The sequence below is a fragment of the Lactuca sativa genome, chromosome 4, assembly GCF_002870075.4.
Source record: "Lactuca sativa cultivar Salinas chromosome 4, Lsat_Salinas_v11, whole genome shotgun sequence".
In the NCBI taxonomy this organism is placed as follows: domain Eukaryota; kingdom Viridiplantae; phylum Streptophyta; class Magnoliopsida; order Asterales; family Asteraceae; genus Lactuca; species Lactuca sativa.
In genome coordinates, this window is record NC_056626.2 from 70,156,783 (window position 1) to 70,173,305 (window position 16,523).

General features: G+C 29.1%; 1 protein-coding gene and 1 long non-coding RNA gene across 3 annotated transcripts; both read right to left on the reverse strand.

The window, feature by feature from the left end:
• Positions 1–1,386: 1,386 nt before the first annotated feature.
• LOC111896026 (uncharacterized) lies at positions 1,387–2,450 on the reverse strand. Its single transcript, XR_002851771.3, has 3 exons — positions 2,280–2,450; positions 1,970–2,063; positions 1,387–1,604 (listed from the first exon to the last, which is right to left on the reverse strand). It is a non-coding gene; the product is annotated as an uncharacterized LOC111896026 (long non-coding RNA).
• A 2,089-nt stretch (positions 2,451–4,539) lies between these two features.
• Positions 4,540–6,548, reverse strand: LOC111896025 (autophagy-related protein 8f). Of its 2 annotated transcripts, none has more exons than XM_023892055.3 (6): positions 6,353–6,548; positions 5,786–5,836; positions 5,615–5,670; positions 5,193–5,245; positions 4,894–5,012; positions 4,540–4,798 (listed from the first exon to the last, which is right to left on the reverse strand). In XM_023892055.3, exons 2-6 carry the CDS (start codon positions 5,820–5,822, stop codon positions 4,698–4,700), a joined length of 366 nt encoding a protein of 121 aa, XP_023747823.1. In that variant the 5' UTR covers positions 5,823–5,836; positions 6,353–6,548; the 3' UTR covers positions 4,540–4,697. The 2 variants fall into 2 exon arrangements, with proteins under 2 accessions (XP_023747823.1, XP_023747822.2); XM_023892054.3 differs by having other exon boundaries at positions 6,429–6,535.
• Positions 6,549–16,523: the final 9,975 nt, after the last annotated feature.

Sequence of the window (16,523 nt, forward strand, 5' to 3'; positions counted from 1 at the left end):
TTGGGTTGGATGGGTCGGTTTCTGGGTAAAAACCGAAACTGAACGCAATTTTTCGGTTTTTAAAAAAATCAAACCCTAACTGTCGGTTTTGGTTCGGTTTCGGTTTCGTTGGTTTCTCAGTTTCTTGGTTTGGGTTTGCTCACCCCTACTTGTTTCTTCAGTATTGTCTCTTTGTGTTTGACATGCATGCTTACGTATATACCTTTTGTGGATTTGGACAATTTTAATAGCGGATTTAGCAATTCAACGGTCACTTTTTTTTTGTTCCAAAATTTGTATTAAAATATGTTTATAATTTTTTAATTCCCCGCACCTTTCAAATTGTACTATCTTATAATTGGCTAAGTTAAAGAATTAAAAAATCAATACATATTTTTATATTTGTAAAAAAAAAATTGCAACACCTCTTGATACATTTGTTAACTGATTTGTTGCATTTCAAAATTTAAGTTATTTTGCTAATTAATTTGTTTCATCTAAAATGTATTATGATGTCTATCGACATTTTTTTAATTGATTTGTTTTATTTAAAATTTATAACAATCTCCATGTATAACTTTTAATAGTGTCCACCAAAGAATATAGTATTATATCTAAAAAAGTCAACTCAAAGGGGTCCATAGACACGGCATTCTATGCATCCATACATTTGTTTAAATCAATATCTAAAATTTTTACATAATGAAGAAAAAACGACATATGAAGAAACAATTACACGTTAATTGCCAAAAAAATTTAAACCTAATAAATTTATCTATGTTGAAAAAGCAAAAAGAAAAAAAAAAGTCAACTGACTAACAGTCAACTATAGTCAATAATTGTAGTTCAATGAGTATAAACTAACACCAACAGAACACAATTTTCAAAAATTTTGTATCCCACACAAGAAAAGATAGTCCAGTCCCATTCTTCAACATGCAAAAGAAATAAATGCCCTCATTTTCATCAAAAATTACCAAACACAACTTTGCATACAAAACCAAACAGTTGATGAAATCTTATAAAAAAAACTTCATAATCTTAATCCTTGATGGTTTTGCATTAAATAAAAGTCTTCTACTACTCTTTGTCAACATTTGCATCAACTACAACTCATGTACTTGCCTTTTCTCTTTTCATTAGCTCCATAAAGTCATCAAATATTGCAGTCACTCATATATCAAGTTTCAGTTGTTCACACAAATAAAGGAGCTAAATGTAAGAAATAGCAACCAACTTCCATTAATTTGGTTATTGTAGCACCCTACTTTCATTTCTTTTTATTATGTCATCGTACTTCCAGTTTTTTTTTCTTAGTATCTGAAGGGCATTGTTAATAACCAGGGATTTTAAGTACAACCCTGTCATAGGAAAAAATGAAGTAGTATGCCATAATAAACAAAGCAATAAAAGTAGAATGATATTTTTTTCATTTTTTTTAATGTTTGTTAATCAACAAAGTTTGTGAAAGTTCAAATCTGGTGAATATAAAAACAAATAAAATGCCATTAAACATATATAATGAGGGCATTTTGGTCTTTTTAAGATTCCCATATCATATAGAGTAGAGAAGGCCATTACCAACGATATCTCATGTGCGTGACATCTCTAGAAGTTCTTTTTAGCTATGTGGATACACAAAACAATGAAAACGGTTAGAAGAAATAAAGCAGAATTATATATGCAGATCAAAGTAATTTTTAGCTACATTCAAAGTTATAATCAGCAATTCATTTTTATCCCACATAAAAGTAACTTTTATGTTTTTCTTCAATAAGATGGATGAAAACAATGTGATAAAGGATGTTGAAGCACAAATGTGCTAGTAACATTTCGTAAATGTTATACATTAGAATGAATTCCCAAATATAGAGCAAATGATGAGCTAATTTCTTAAACAAAATTAGAAAACTCTTAACACGACTTTCACTTGGGCATTGTATCAAACAATTGGTGAGTAAAGTGGAAGTAGAAAGAAACAGTAAATTACCAGCATTGAATCTCCAAGCAAAAGACCATTATGCACACGATTTCGCAATTGAACTGATGAGGAGTCATACAGGTTGTCTAAACTCATTAAAACCCTACATGCAAAAAAGATGTAAGATGAGAAATGGGTTTGGGAAGAACAATGTGATAAAGGTCGCAATTCAACTAAACCCTAGCATACCTGATTCAGTGGGTGGAGGTTTCACCATTAAGGTCGTTGGAATCAGAAGAAAAAGGGAATAAGAAAATGATTGAAACCAGGGAGATAAAAAGGAATTAATATACTGATTTTTGCTGATATGATATATTACCTGTTTTGGGAGATTTGGGTATGAATTAAGAATGGAGAGGAGGAAACATAGGCAAGATTGAAGGTTCTTGTGAACAATCTTCTTAAATGTTTTAAAATAGCATGATATTCTCCTAATTTAATGCTATTAATTTAAATGTTTGTTGCAATGATTTAGGAAGTAGATTCAGGAAGTAGAAAATGTATTGACCAGGCATATGGACGATTTATACATGCATTTTTGGAAATCCAATTTGAGAGAATGAGCGGGAAAAAAAGCTGGGGAAGCTCCATGACAAGCCACGTGGCAAAAAAGTACTGATTTATTAGAATACGTGATAAGGATGGCCCAATAAACATAGCCCATATCTTTGTGTTTACTGATGGAAAGAGATTAGAATACGTCTCTGTCTCTTTCTCTAATAAATAGAAAGTAAGAATGGATGTTGATATTGTTTTTTAATCGGTTCTTCATTGTTAGAGATATAGGGATTCTGAAAAGTGATACTGATGCATCAATTCTTAATTTTTGATTTAGTGATGTTGGCGTGATTGTATGTTGTTGGTCGCTGGCTGTTTTAGTGTTTCAGATTTATCCTCTAACTCTATTTATTCTGGATATTGCAGTTTCAAAATCATTTTGGGTAAATTTAGTCTCGAAATCTATTTATTTCTTATCTATTTGATGTATTATCTATCTAATTTCCACTGCTTATTATTTGAAATCTATGTTTATTTAGGTTTGTTTCAGAAATCTCTTTGACTTCTTATTCATCTGATTTCTTCTCTACTTCTATATAGGAAAAGTTAATCATAGTCTGAAAGATCAATCGTTCATCTGAAATCTGTTTGACTTCTTATTCATCTGTGTGACTTATGGTTAGGTTTTGTTATTGAAATCAGTGTTTATTTAGTTTTTTTAGGAATCTTATTTGTTTCTTATATTATCTTATATCATCTCTGAGACTTATGGTTATTGGTTTTTTTGTTTCTGATTTCTCTATTGTTTCTGAAATCGGATTTGGGTGGTTTGGCTACTAATTTCAATATTGTGAAGTAGGAGCTATATTTTTGAGTTCTGACTTTGCTGCCTAAAGATCCGTCCTTATCAAATTTCTGATTTCTAGAGGCTGCCTAAAGATCGTTTCTTATCAGGATGATGATGCAAGAAATATCGAATGTATTAACAATTTTAAGTATTGAAAATGATTTTTTTTTAAATATTGATTATTATGAAAGAATAGATGTTTTTGCTTCAAAAATGAATGAGTACATCTTTTTAGGTGAGTTTTTAGGTTTTTGTTTGTATTGTTTGATTATAAATTTAATATATATATATATATATATATATATATATATATATATATATATATATATATATATATATATAGGGTTAGGTTCATTTGAGACCACTTATATTTTGTGAGACCGTGAGACGCATTTGTTTATTTTTTTTTATTTTTTTTATTTTTTTTTTATTTTTTTTTAGTTAATTCATGTTCCGAAAATAATATTTAAAAAAAGAATTTTTTGATTTTTCCATTTATTTTGCATTTTAAAATTATTTTTAAAATATGTACAGTGTAATATTCTATTTAGAATATTTCACGTATTTTTCAAAAAAAATAGATTTTTTTTTATTTTTTTTTATTTATTTTTTATTTTTTTTAGTTAATTCAAGTTCCGAAAATAATATTTAAAAAAAGAATTTTTAGATTTTTCCATTTATTTTGCATTTTAAAATTATTTTTAGATTTGGTCTCACGGTCTCACAAAATTAGAATGGTCTCAAATGAACCCGAATATATATATATATATATATATATATATATATATATATATATATATATATATATATATATATATATATATATATATATATATATATATATATATATATATATATAAGGGCATAATTTTTTGTTTTGCCCTGAGTAGTAAAAAACAATGGTCGGCCTGACTATAAGCATATTATCCGTTGCAATGTTTTAACCCTCACAAAAAAACAGCCGGATCCCACACAGTAAGAATAACTCCATTATAACTACATAAGTTATGGACAATATAATCATTTAATACCATTGGCAGCACCAACGCGTTCAATCATTTCAAAATACAAATTACCTACTATAAATATAATAGACATTTTAGTGGTCAAATTCATTGTAATTTAGTGCAATTTACCTTAATATAATAATATATTCCAAACATTTAGCATCATCGATATTATCGGTGCAACTTCAAACAATAGAACCATTATCCGGAGACTTTTCTCAAAGAGATTTTGAAGGACAATACGTGATTAGATTAATCGGGGATAGAATTCAACACTTTTTGTAAGAAATATGTACACAACAATAACCAACTAAACATATTATGTGAATTATGAGCAAATGAGAAGAGTTTTATTTAACGAATAAATCTTGAAAGCTGAAAGCAACTAATACTGCTGGGACCCAAATGTGTTCTCGCCACTGTATGTAACGTATAGAAATCCATCTTCATCCTTCTTTTCATCATATATCGTTGACATAATAGCCCCTACAAACATCAACAATCAAAATCACATTAATTGAAAATATGCCATAAATGTGTCTAAACTCAAAATATTTATATAAATTGTGTTACAAAAATACCTGTAGGTGGAAGAACATTCTCCACGAAAATAAATATAGCTTTTTCCGCACTAAGTTTAATCCTTTTACGAATCACATACACAAACTGCCCTACAGTAAGATCAGCAGGGACAAGGTACCTGTAATAATCATATCAATAAATTTAAAAACCCTTAAAAACATATGCTATGATGATCTTAGGGGTATTTATGTCTTTTGCAAAAAAGAAAAGTGGTTGTGTCGTTTGTTATGTCCTATAACAAAAGGACCTTAAACATATCAAAATCATGAGTAATAATAGACAAGAAATATAAACATACTTCTTCTTGTCAATGTTAGGAATGTCGCTTTTCTCCGCCTTTTCCACAATAACCTTCCAGTAAAAACACAAAAATACATATAAGGAAAGGGTAAAATAAAAAATCAAATATTGTAATTTTAATAGTTTTATCATTTATATGATTTTTTTTTCTTATTTATATTGTACGACAAAAGTGAATATGTGATTGTGTGGCATGTAAAGATTTTAGTCATTTCAAGTAATTGAGCCAAAACAAGATGGGCGAAATATATAAATTGATTATAATTTTTTTCTTGGGATGCTGAAATTTTTCAATATTATAATATTAAATTAAGATTTTTTTTTCACGTTATTGAATATTTTTATTTTGTGGGTCCTTTGCTCAATATAATAAGAAAAATAAAGATTGGACAAAAATAAAAGTAAAAGGTTAGCTCATACCGGAATTCTATCCGGGTATTTCTCCCTAATTCTTGATGCTTCGGCGTGCCTCTTTGCTGAAGAAAGCAACAATTAAAGATCACATTTAATATTCTAAAAGATATTATTTGATCATTATGGGTATATAAAATTTGAATAAATTATATAAAAAATGTGGACATATGAACTTACAGAATTCATGCTCTTGTTTGAAGTTGCCTTTAGCCATTTTTGTTTCAAGAACTGCAATAGACCTTGAAATATTAATTATTATGCACATCAAAACTTATGATTCAATCCAAAAAACTATGGACACTTCAAATTAAGAAAAAAAAATATGATCATCTCTTTAAAAATTTGATGTAACGCATCAAAAAATTGAAATCTATTATTTGTTATCGCTAATATAGCTTACAAGCAAACTACAAGCAGTTGATTCCATAACAGAAATGAATGAAAAAACAAAGAGCAAATCACATATCAAAATCAAATTGAACGATCGAAATAACAAGAGAAACATGTATTGGAACAACAGCTATAGAATCTAGCTAACTACTATGATCAAACAAAGACCCCAGAAAACCTAATTTCCATAGATTTCAAGACGAAAGGTAGAAAACACCGATAAAAAAATCTAGCTTACTTCCATGAATAATAAAAGAAGAAGAAAAGAAAACCCAATTGCATATATGTAAAGTAATCAAGGAAAATCGAACGTATCGAACTGATTCAAGACAAATATGGGTTTAGGATACATACAGCTGATGATCAGATTGAAGTGGGTAACCAAAGAGAAACTATTGAATTGGTTCTTCGAATTCGTGGAGTATCGTACCGGATTCAGAAGTATTTGAGCGAAGAATGGGGGAAGTGGTTGCGTCTTTGGGTTGAATTATTGAAGAATATAGGCGATCAATTCGGGAGGATGACTCAATAGATAGCATCAATGGAATTATTATTATTATTATATATGTTTTTTTTTTGGGTATTCTCCAAGTAAATTTAAACTAATAATGTAATCCAAATGGATGGATAAACTCCCACGTCAAATTTGGATATTCTCATCGATCATCGCCGACAATATTGGATATTGATTATGATCACATTAAATTGTTGGTATTCATTTATGGTTTATATCTTTTTCTTTTGTAATATTTATAAATACCCATACCTAATCCATATGTTTAACTTTTGTTATTCGCATTAAAAAAATAATAATAAACTTGTTAAGGTAATTAACTTTTCGGTTTGTTTTTTTTACACGTATAGGTCACGAACTTTTTATAGTGTTTATATATGATCATTATGACTAGTTATATTTATGCAAATCTGAACAAACCAAAAAGTTAATTATACTGATAAGTCAATCTTTTCTTTTTTATTTTACCTTCTAATTTTGATTTGGTATAAAATTTAACCTAAATTGTGAATATTTTTAAAACTACATCATTTTGGTAAATATATTTTAAAAATACACTACTTTGTTATAAAAAAAAATCTAGATTTGACATTGAAAAAAAACATATCGTTGTTTTATAGAATTTTATTGTTTAAGATATTGGATATAAAAATTTTAATTTACTAGAGACTAAAAGTATATTGAGACCAAAAATATATTTGTAAAAAAAAAACATGTTTGATGAGTTACAGCTTAGAATGTTGTTAATAGAGTTTTAAAGTTTTGATTTGCATTTCAAGTTATGGTTTTCAATTGATTTGGTTCTCCAATTTTTCTTTCTGATATCAAATTTCTTTTCCTACAAGGATTGTGATGCGTTGGGTTGTGATGGTGGAAAATTCGATGAAGTGACAATGAGATATGGTGTTGGTTCGCCGGAGTTGAAAAACCGAAAAAATAAAGCATGATGAAGACGTCGATGTCAATAAAAATGGAAAAGAAATAGAAGTTGTGGATGATGAGAGATGATATTGCGACTTCTTAAATGTGGTTTCAGGTTTAGGATGAGGATATACATATATGTAGGGTTTATTAATTTTTTTAAATATATAAAAAATAAATACATAAATAAAAAATTAATTAAAAATTAAATTAATAAGGGCACATGTAAAACAGGGACCAAACGCGCAACAAAAATAAACAGTAGGGACCATCCAAGTTAAAAAGATAAGTTAGGGATCAAACACACAAATTACCCCAAACCACAAGGACCATTCGTGTAATTTACTCTTACCTTTTAGGTATGTTCACATCTAGGTAACTATTTCTTTTTATACATCTAGATAACGGACTTTTTTGGAAGTGTTCACGTATGACTATTATGACATGATGTAACCTACTACAGCCGGTCATAATAGTCATATGTAAACACTTTCAAAAAGTTCGTTAACTAAATATGTATAAAAAAATAATTACCAAAATCTAGACAAACCTACAAGTTAATTACCTTCTTATTTAAAATAAATTATGTTTTTATTCATTAAGTTGATTATTAACCTATCTATTATTAAAATAAAGGGAGGGTGGCTAAACTAATTTTTGTAAATGAGTTTTTTTTTTCTAATATCAACTTTTTTCCGATTTTGAAAAAGGACAAATTCATGAAATTTCGATTTTTTTTTCCGGACTCCGAAATTTTAGTCCGGAATCCGGAATGTCATTCTGGAGTTAGGCTATGTTTGGTATATTGGCTGAAAAACTAGTTGATATCTGAAAGGCTAGTTGTTAAATAAAAAGTTAGCTGATAACTGAAAAGCTAGCTGATAAAAAATAACGTTTGATAAAACTAAGTAAAAAGCTAGTTGAAAAATAAGAAATGACATAAAATGACATTTAAAAGAATGTGTTTTTATAATTAATTAATGGATATATTTGGAAATTTTTAAAAAATCTTCTAAAAAGCTAGTCTAAGTATTTTTTTTAAAAAGCTAACTTATAAGCTATTTTTTGGTTTGTTAAATAGGGGTGTTTGTTTGGATGGATCGGTTCGATCTGATCCAATTAAGTAAATCCAGATGGATTTCGGTTTTCAAAATATAGATCCAAATAGTCCAAGCTAAATTAAAATCTGATCTGATTCGATCCAATTACTATTCGGTTGGATCAGTTTTTATAATTCGGTTTTCATAAACCATAACATTTTAAAAATACATAGAATTATAATATGATCTAATTTTACAGAATAAGCAAAAACAAATTATTTACTTGGGATTTAAAATTTGTAAACAACCACTAAGAAGACATATTATAGTTTATTATTTAATAGATAAAAAAAAACTTTTGATAGAAACTACATATTAATGTCTTTTATTAGGTAAAATCTTTTGAACTTATTTAAAAAAAATTATAAAACTAATAAATAATTATAGATATATTGAAAATAAAAACATAACGAATTGTTATTCGGTTTTTTTGGACTATTAAGTTCTTATTTTATAAACCAAAACCAATCCGAAATCCAAAATAATAATTCGGTTTTGTTGAAAACCAATCCAAAAATCCAAATATTCGAACCAAATAGTCCAATCCAAATTGTCCAATTGGATAATTCGGTTTTATCCAAATAGTGAACAACCTTTTTGTTAAACACGACAACTTAAAAAAAACTCAAAAAATAAGCTTACTTTTTAGCAAACAATGGCGTGTCAAACAAAGTCTTAGTTAAGAAAATATTTTTTTCATGGTTTGCAATGCCCCATTTAAGAGAAAATGGTCATTTTTACGAAAAAAATGGTTAATTTTTTTCATTTATATATTAAAAAGTTGTTAGAATACTCAATTTCCCTAAAATAAAGCTTTTAGAAAAGATATTTAGATAATTCTATATTAAAACCTAATATAGAAAATATTTATTAAAATTATTTATTTAAGAAGATAATTAGTGATAAGTTAACATATTAAAAACTTTTTATTTAATTCGATAAGTGTTTTTAATATTTTTCTATCAATCACTTAAAATTAGTTTATTACCCGTGACAAACAACAATAAATTAATAAACACTTTAAATAAGCAATCACAAACATCCATTAAATTTAACTTAGTATAAATCATATATTTGGTCTTTTTGGTCGACAACAATCTATAGTTTGTGTACATGTATTGAGAAATTGATTCCTTAGTTAGTTGTGGTTGAAAATCTATGGATGTTGGTTCTTTAGCCAATTTTCGTCAATCCCCATTTATTAAATGCTTGTAAACACCTAATTTTGTTTTTTCTATTATGTTAACATGTCTATAAACAACATAACTAATACTCCCTCCTTCCCAAACTAATTGTCAACAGATAAAAAGCATACAGATTAAGAAAAAACATTAATTACCACTAATTTTATTAAATGAAATGAAAGTTGTACTCTTTTGTTGCATTTAATTACACGGTAGGTTCACTAATAATGAGATGTATTTTGGTAAAAAATATATTTATTTTTAGAAGCATATTATTATTTTGAGACAAACCAAAAAGGAAACATAACATATTAATATGGGACGGATGGATTATTTATGTACCAGTTTAAAAAGGTTGGACACAACTAAGAGGTCCGTCGATCGAGCATTTTAGCAACGGGAGATATAAACTCGCTATGCTTATTTTTCCTATGTCTATAATGTCATCATCTGCCTCGTATCATCTATTGTGTAAACCTAATCGTTATAGCTCCATCGCTAACAACACGAGAAATAAACCCACAACGTTTATCTTTTTCTTACCTTTAGCCGCACTAGAAATAAACACACGTATCACCTCCGACACTGGTGACGAGCAAAATAGAACCCATCATCTCTCTCTCTCTCTCTATCTCTCTATCTCTCTTTCTCTCATGTAATTATGGCTACCATACCCCATCCATTTATCATTATGTTAATTTTGATTTAAAGTTTATACTATGATTTTAACTTGTTTTTTTTTATTTTAGGTTATGGATTTCAATTTCGTGGTGGTGATGATATTGGCTATGGTAGTGTCCGTGGATTTGTCGGAATCTTACAACTTTTTGGACAAGGGTCCAAAACCCTCGAAATTTACCTTTTCGACCATTGATGATTTATTGAAATAGATATAACAATAAAAAAAATGTAGGTGATGTGAAAAAATAGTTTTATTCATTTAAATTAAACTTAGTGATAAAATTGGAACTAGTAATCCTAAAAAAACATAAAATATTTTTAAAAAACATCATAAATATATATGGACAACGGTGATGTCCATTCAAGCATTAAAAAAAATGTGTTTTAAATTAAACTAAAGGTATCTCATCGATAACTACACATGTATATAAAACAGTCGCAAACGGAAGTCATAGGAAGAAGATACAAATTTTCTAAGAAGACAGGATTTCATGTGCGCAACCATGCGCACCGACCACTTGCGCAACGCGCCCTAACACTCCAGCAGATTTGTGACATGTGTCACCAACCATAAGCTGCCACATCACCCCCTTTCACCAAATGCATGGAGCGCGCCGACATAGTGTGCTACAATTTTCAGCCTATATATTCCTTCTTTTTCAGGTCATTTTCTTACAACTTTCCACATATTCTCTTTGGAACACTTTCCACCTTTTAGCTCTTTACTCCCTAGTTCCTGACTACTTTAGCGAGCCCTTGCGTAATTGAAGTGACGATGATTAGAAGCTCTTGGGTTAGAGTTATGCCTGCATAATCCTTATTTCGCTGGAAACTATCTATAAGTTGGGCTACACTTATTATGCTATGAGTGTAACTTGTATTTATATTCATAGTCGTTGTTATGAATATGTAAATAAATATTTGTCAGTAATGCCAGTAATAATATTGATCAATCTACTTATGGTAGAGGTGCCTAGAATGGTCACTTTGGCTTGGTTGTTGGATTTCAGAAAAGTTATATGCCGAAATGATCTTGCATCCCAACGGTCCTGCTTGGCTAGTCCTTATTTGATAGAACTATCAATATTCCTTGGGATTAGTGATGGGTCTAGACTACGTTACCAAATTTCCCTAGGGACTAATAAACTCTAGTATTATAGGTTGATACTTGTTAGACGCATACTCGCCAATTGGATTACCAGAATAGTTGTTAACCATCTGAGAAACTTTCAAAGTGGGTTTTTCTCATTATATTGTACACTCTAATATGTATCCTTTGTATGTTAGGATATAGTTACCCTGTAGTATGCACTTAGGTAATTAGATTAGGATAGTTAGTTGCATGTTATGGGGACTGTTGTTATATGTTGATATGTATGTATGTATGGAGTTGAGGGTGAACCAGCCTTGTGCTTAAGGACAATTATGCTAAAGGCCAAGTGAAATTTGGCCAGCCACGCGATGAAGGCTATATAGGGCTGACCAGTTATATGTTGAAGGCCAAGGTGCGGACTATTTATAAGATGAAGGACAATACGTGTATGCATTATATATATATATATATATATATATATATATATATATATATATATATATATGTTGTGGTATGTGGTATTTTGAGAGAGTTCACTAAGCCTCAACTTATAGTTGTTGAATAACTGTTTTACATGTTGTTCTTCGGATCAAGGAAAGGCCCCCACGTGAGTGTACTTGCATCGATGACAATAAATAACTAGTGATATACCCATCCGGCGGTCGGGTTGACCGATGTAAAAACTATAGAATGATAGTTATATCTTTCATATAAAGTTGTTTTGAATTTGATAGCCAAGAATGTGATCATGGATGGCTATAATAAATGTGTGAAGATGATATTCAATCAATATAATACAATTGTATTATTTAAATATATGTGTAGCATGAATATAATTCTATAAAAGTTTTTTGATTGTTAGGTAAATTTATAAAAAGTATATTTTTTTGCTTATTATAGCATCATACTTTAATTTGTTCCCATTATAATATTTTATAATGACAATTCTACCCAGTTATAGTTAATATCATTCATATAATAACGGTAAACATGTTGTAAGCTGCCTACAATATACTTAGATAGTACAATAAGTACATTGCTATTTTTGGTGAGAATAACAAATTTTTAGGTCATCTTTATGTTGTATCTAACTCGAGGGACTAAAATTTAGTATAAGCGGAAAGATATACTATGAAATTCATTGTTTTTTGTATTTATATTGTACTTTTGTTCCAATCATACAAACTTTTTTTTATTATTATAGCAGCCTACATTCATTACAGTTAACCTAACTGCAAATTCAACTAAAATCGCATTAGGATAATATTTTTATAATTGGTAAATTCTTAAAGTGAAAATGTTGTAACATGAATAAATGAAAATATGGTGTTATCATAATGTAGAAACATAACTAAAATGTTTACTCATAAAAGCAATGTACTTAAAAACTTTTATAAACAATAGCAATATGAAACAGAGAAATTACAAAACCAATATAAGTAGTGAAATGCAAGTACAATGCTATTATAAGTAAAAAAAATGGAAGTGCGTTGTCATTAAAGGTAACATATAAAATAAATTGCCCTATTGGTCAATATTTTCGTTTTAGTTCCTGCAAGTATAAAACCATTAACTCCAAATAAACATTGAATTAGTTGTCAAAACATAATTAATAATGGAAAAATGGTTATTTAACACACTAATTTTGAAACAATTTGTTTTTGGTCGACATATTCTCCTTAACTCTGATGAAGATAAATCAACCATCTATTTGGAAAAATAGTAATAAGTAACAATCTTTTGAAAGTTAACTGTATAGTTAACACACTAATAAAGATAAGAGTAAATTACATTTTTTCTCCCTGAGTATTGATGATTTTTGCAAATTTGATCCTAAATAGTATTTTCCTGCAAATTTGGTCCTTAATTGAAGTTTTTGTAGCATTTATCAATCTACGGTACATATTCGAGGTAAAATGACAGTTGGTGGTGGAAGAAGTGGTGGTGGCAGAGGTGACGGTGGTATAAGTGACAAAGGTGACAGTGGTGGGGTCGATTAGTGTCAGAGGTGGTGATAGTGATGCTGGCGGCGGTGGTGGTGGTTGCGGTTGCGGTGGTGGAGGAGAAAGGAACAAGCGGCGCTATATAATCATTTACGATTATAACGGTAACAACCCATTATTTCAAGTCAGTGTAAGTCAAACTTATTCAAATAAAAGTCTAAACTACAACCGTGTACAAGTGAATTAACATTATAACAATAATACAATAAGAACTTTAGATGCCAATAACACATACTTATATAAGTTATATATACTTATATTGAAATCCATATATATATATATATATATATATATATATATATATATATATATATATGTGTGTGTGTGTGTGTGTGTGTTATGAGTCAACATACGTCAAAAGGTGAAGTTCAAATCCAAATTTAACACCTTACATGTGAGATTTCAGTCTTGGGAATCTAGGACCAAAGGTGTTTTCAGTTTTAAGCATCTAGAAACATAGTGTTTTCGGTTTTGAGCATCTTTGAACAAATTTGTGTTTTCGGTTTGGTATCCTCCATTAAGGCCGAAATCAAGCATTTTTAGAACAACCATGGTGATTTCGGTCATGCTAGGACCGAAATCAACATCCTAGTGGCCGAAAACCCCCCATAATATCTGGATATTTTACATATTTAACTTCCCGATGTGATATGATCTAGTTACCAACGTAAACATCACCTCAACCTCTTATATTTACCTTCTTAATTAAGATATGAATTTGGGATCATTCCCATTTCCACTTCTAGTAGACATTCACTCCATATTTTGCTCTCAATATACAAACCCATTTCCTCTCAAATTTTAAAGATCAAACACTCCCTGGAACTTCTTTTCTTCAAGCTAGATCCTTAAGAAATCATTGTAAGTCCTTATAAACTAGTGTTATTAGAATCATATTTATGTTAGATCATAATATTTACACATTATTATGTCTTTAAAACAATTAAGAGACGATTAGCTTCCCGTGTTCTAGATTGAAGTCACCGTTACTATCTTATTAACTAACCGCGACTACATACAATGTGAGTTCATACCCCTACGTTTTCATGATTTTCACTGTTTTAGGGGGGGATACAAGCGTAACACAAGAATTTTTGTGTTAATATCTAAATGATTTCATATATTGTCAATCGTTGTCATTATAAACACACAGACACACACACACACACACATATATATATATATATATATATATATATTATAATTAAGATTCAATAGGCTTAGAATTGATGATTTTGCTCTATTTTCTGTTCCGTGTTTGGTTGTGGGCTTAGGGTACAATTATTTATTCGACCGCTTTTTTTATCATAATTATCTAAATTTTATATTTATATAAGTATAAAACCATTTAAACTTGTTAAACAAAAACACTATTTTGCATTCTATTTTAGTACCATTTAGACATAAATGTTAAATTTCAGGAACATCTTTATCACGGATTTACAATTTAAACTTGCCAAATCATTAAAAATACAAAGGTTTTCATTTCAGTAGAACACATACATATAAACTATAATAGATATAGTTTATGAAACTTACATATCATTTAACACAATTTGAGATACAATACGGAAAACAAACATATAAACTATAATAGGTATAGTTTAAGGATCATATGCACTATATTACAAAGTTCATAATACATTACAGAAAACAAACATATAAACTATAATAGATATAGTTTCTGAAATATACATATTGTTATTCATTACAAAGTGACTTTTCATTATTCTACACGTAATCGACAATATAGCTTTGTGAGACATACTTCACGTACTTGTCTAAGTATCAACCAAGCCCTGAAATTATAACCAGAGTCTCCTGGAGGGAGAGCGTGACACATGTATATAGATCTATACGAGAATGACAATCCCGCACCTTAACTGTTAGCTACGGTTAGGCCGGTAGGCCTGGGGTGACAAATGTCGTACCGATTCCGACGTCTGAAGAACGTCATGTTCAGGCCATCTTGGGTCATCAAGCATGGTTATCATAACTCACAATTTGGTATTGAACAATACGATTAGTGTATGAATAAGTAAACAACTTCACATAGTTTTATTAAATAATAAAACTATAATACATTATTTACAGTACAACTGGTGAATCCAGGTACTTACATTTACAGAGTTTTCATACAAGTACAAATACATAATACTATTCCAGTATAGAGAAAACATACATTTTTTGGTTTTATGTGAACTAAAACTAAATTATACTATTTCAGAGTACAACACTTATACATTTAAATCTTAAGATACTAAGACTATAATTCATTTACAACATAAAATATTGGATTTGATGGGAGAAAACATGTACATTTTCAAGGAATCAAATGACAGATTTCAAATAGAAACATGCTTATGAACTCTTCAACTTAATTGTTGACACTCTTTTCAAAACTACTTGTATTCTCTAGGAATCAGTAAATAGGCACCCACATGTTTTGAGAAGACGAAGCTTCATTGATTTACATCTTTTAGTTTTTGCTATACATTTTGGTGTCACATAAACATTGATTTGAACACAGATGTAAAACTATACTTTATCAATATCATAGTTGTTGTGCTTTGATTACTATTATGCAATTGTTGTGATACTATACATGACGTCATCCGCCCCCGAACGTTTTCATCGTTCCGGTTTGGGGTGTGACAATAACAAGTCTGTCACGCCGATGCACCGGAGGGTTATATATAAGGAAATGATCAAATGAGAACACCTAAAAGGTTGAGAATGCGAGAACAAGTATATTCATTTGTGATTCCATGTATTTATTTGTGGAGAAATGATAAATTTTTACGCACAATCAACATGAATATGCTTTTTCTCTTCAATTGAAATTAAAGGCGTAAAAATTTATCATTTCTCCACAAATGAATACATGAAATCACAAATGAATATACTTTGTTCTCGCGTTCTCAACATTTTTGGTGTTCTCATTTGATCCTACTCCTATATATATATATATATATATATATATATATATATATATATATATATATATATATATATATATATATATATAT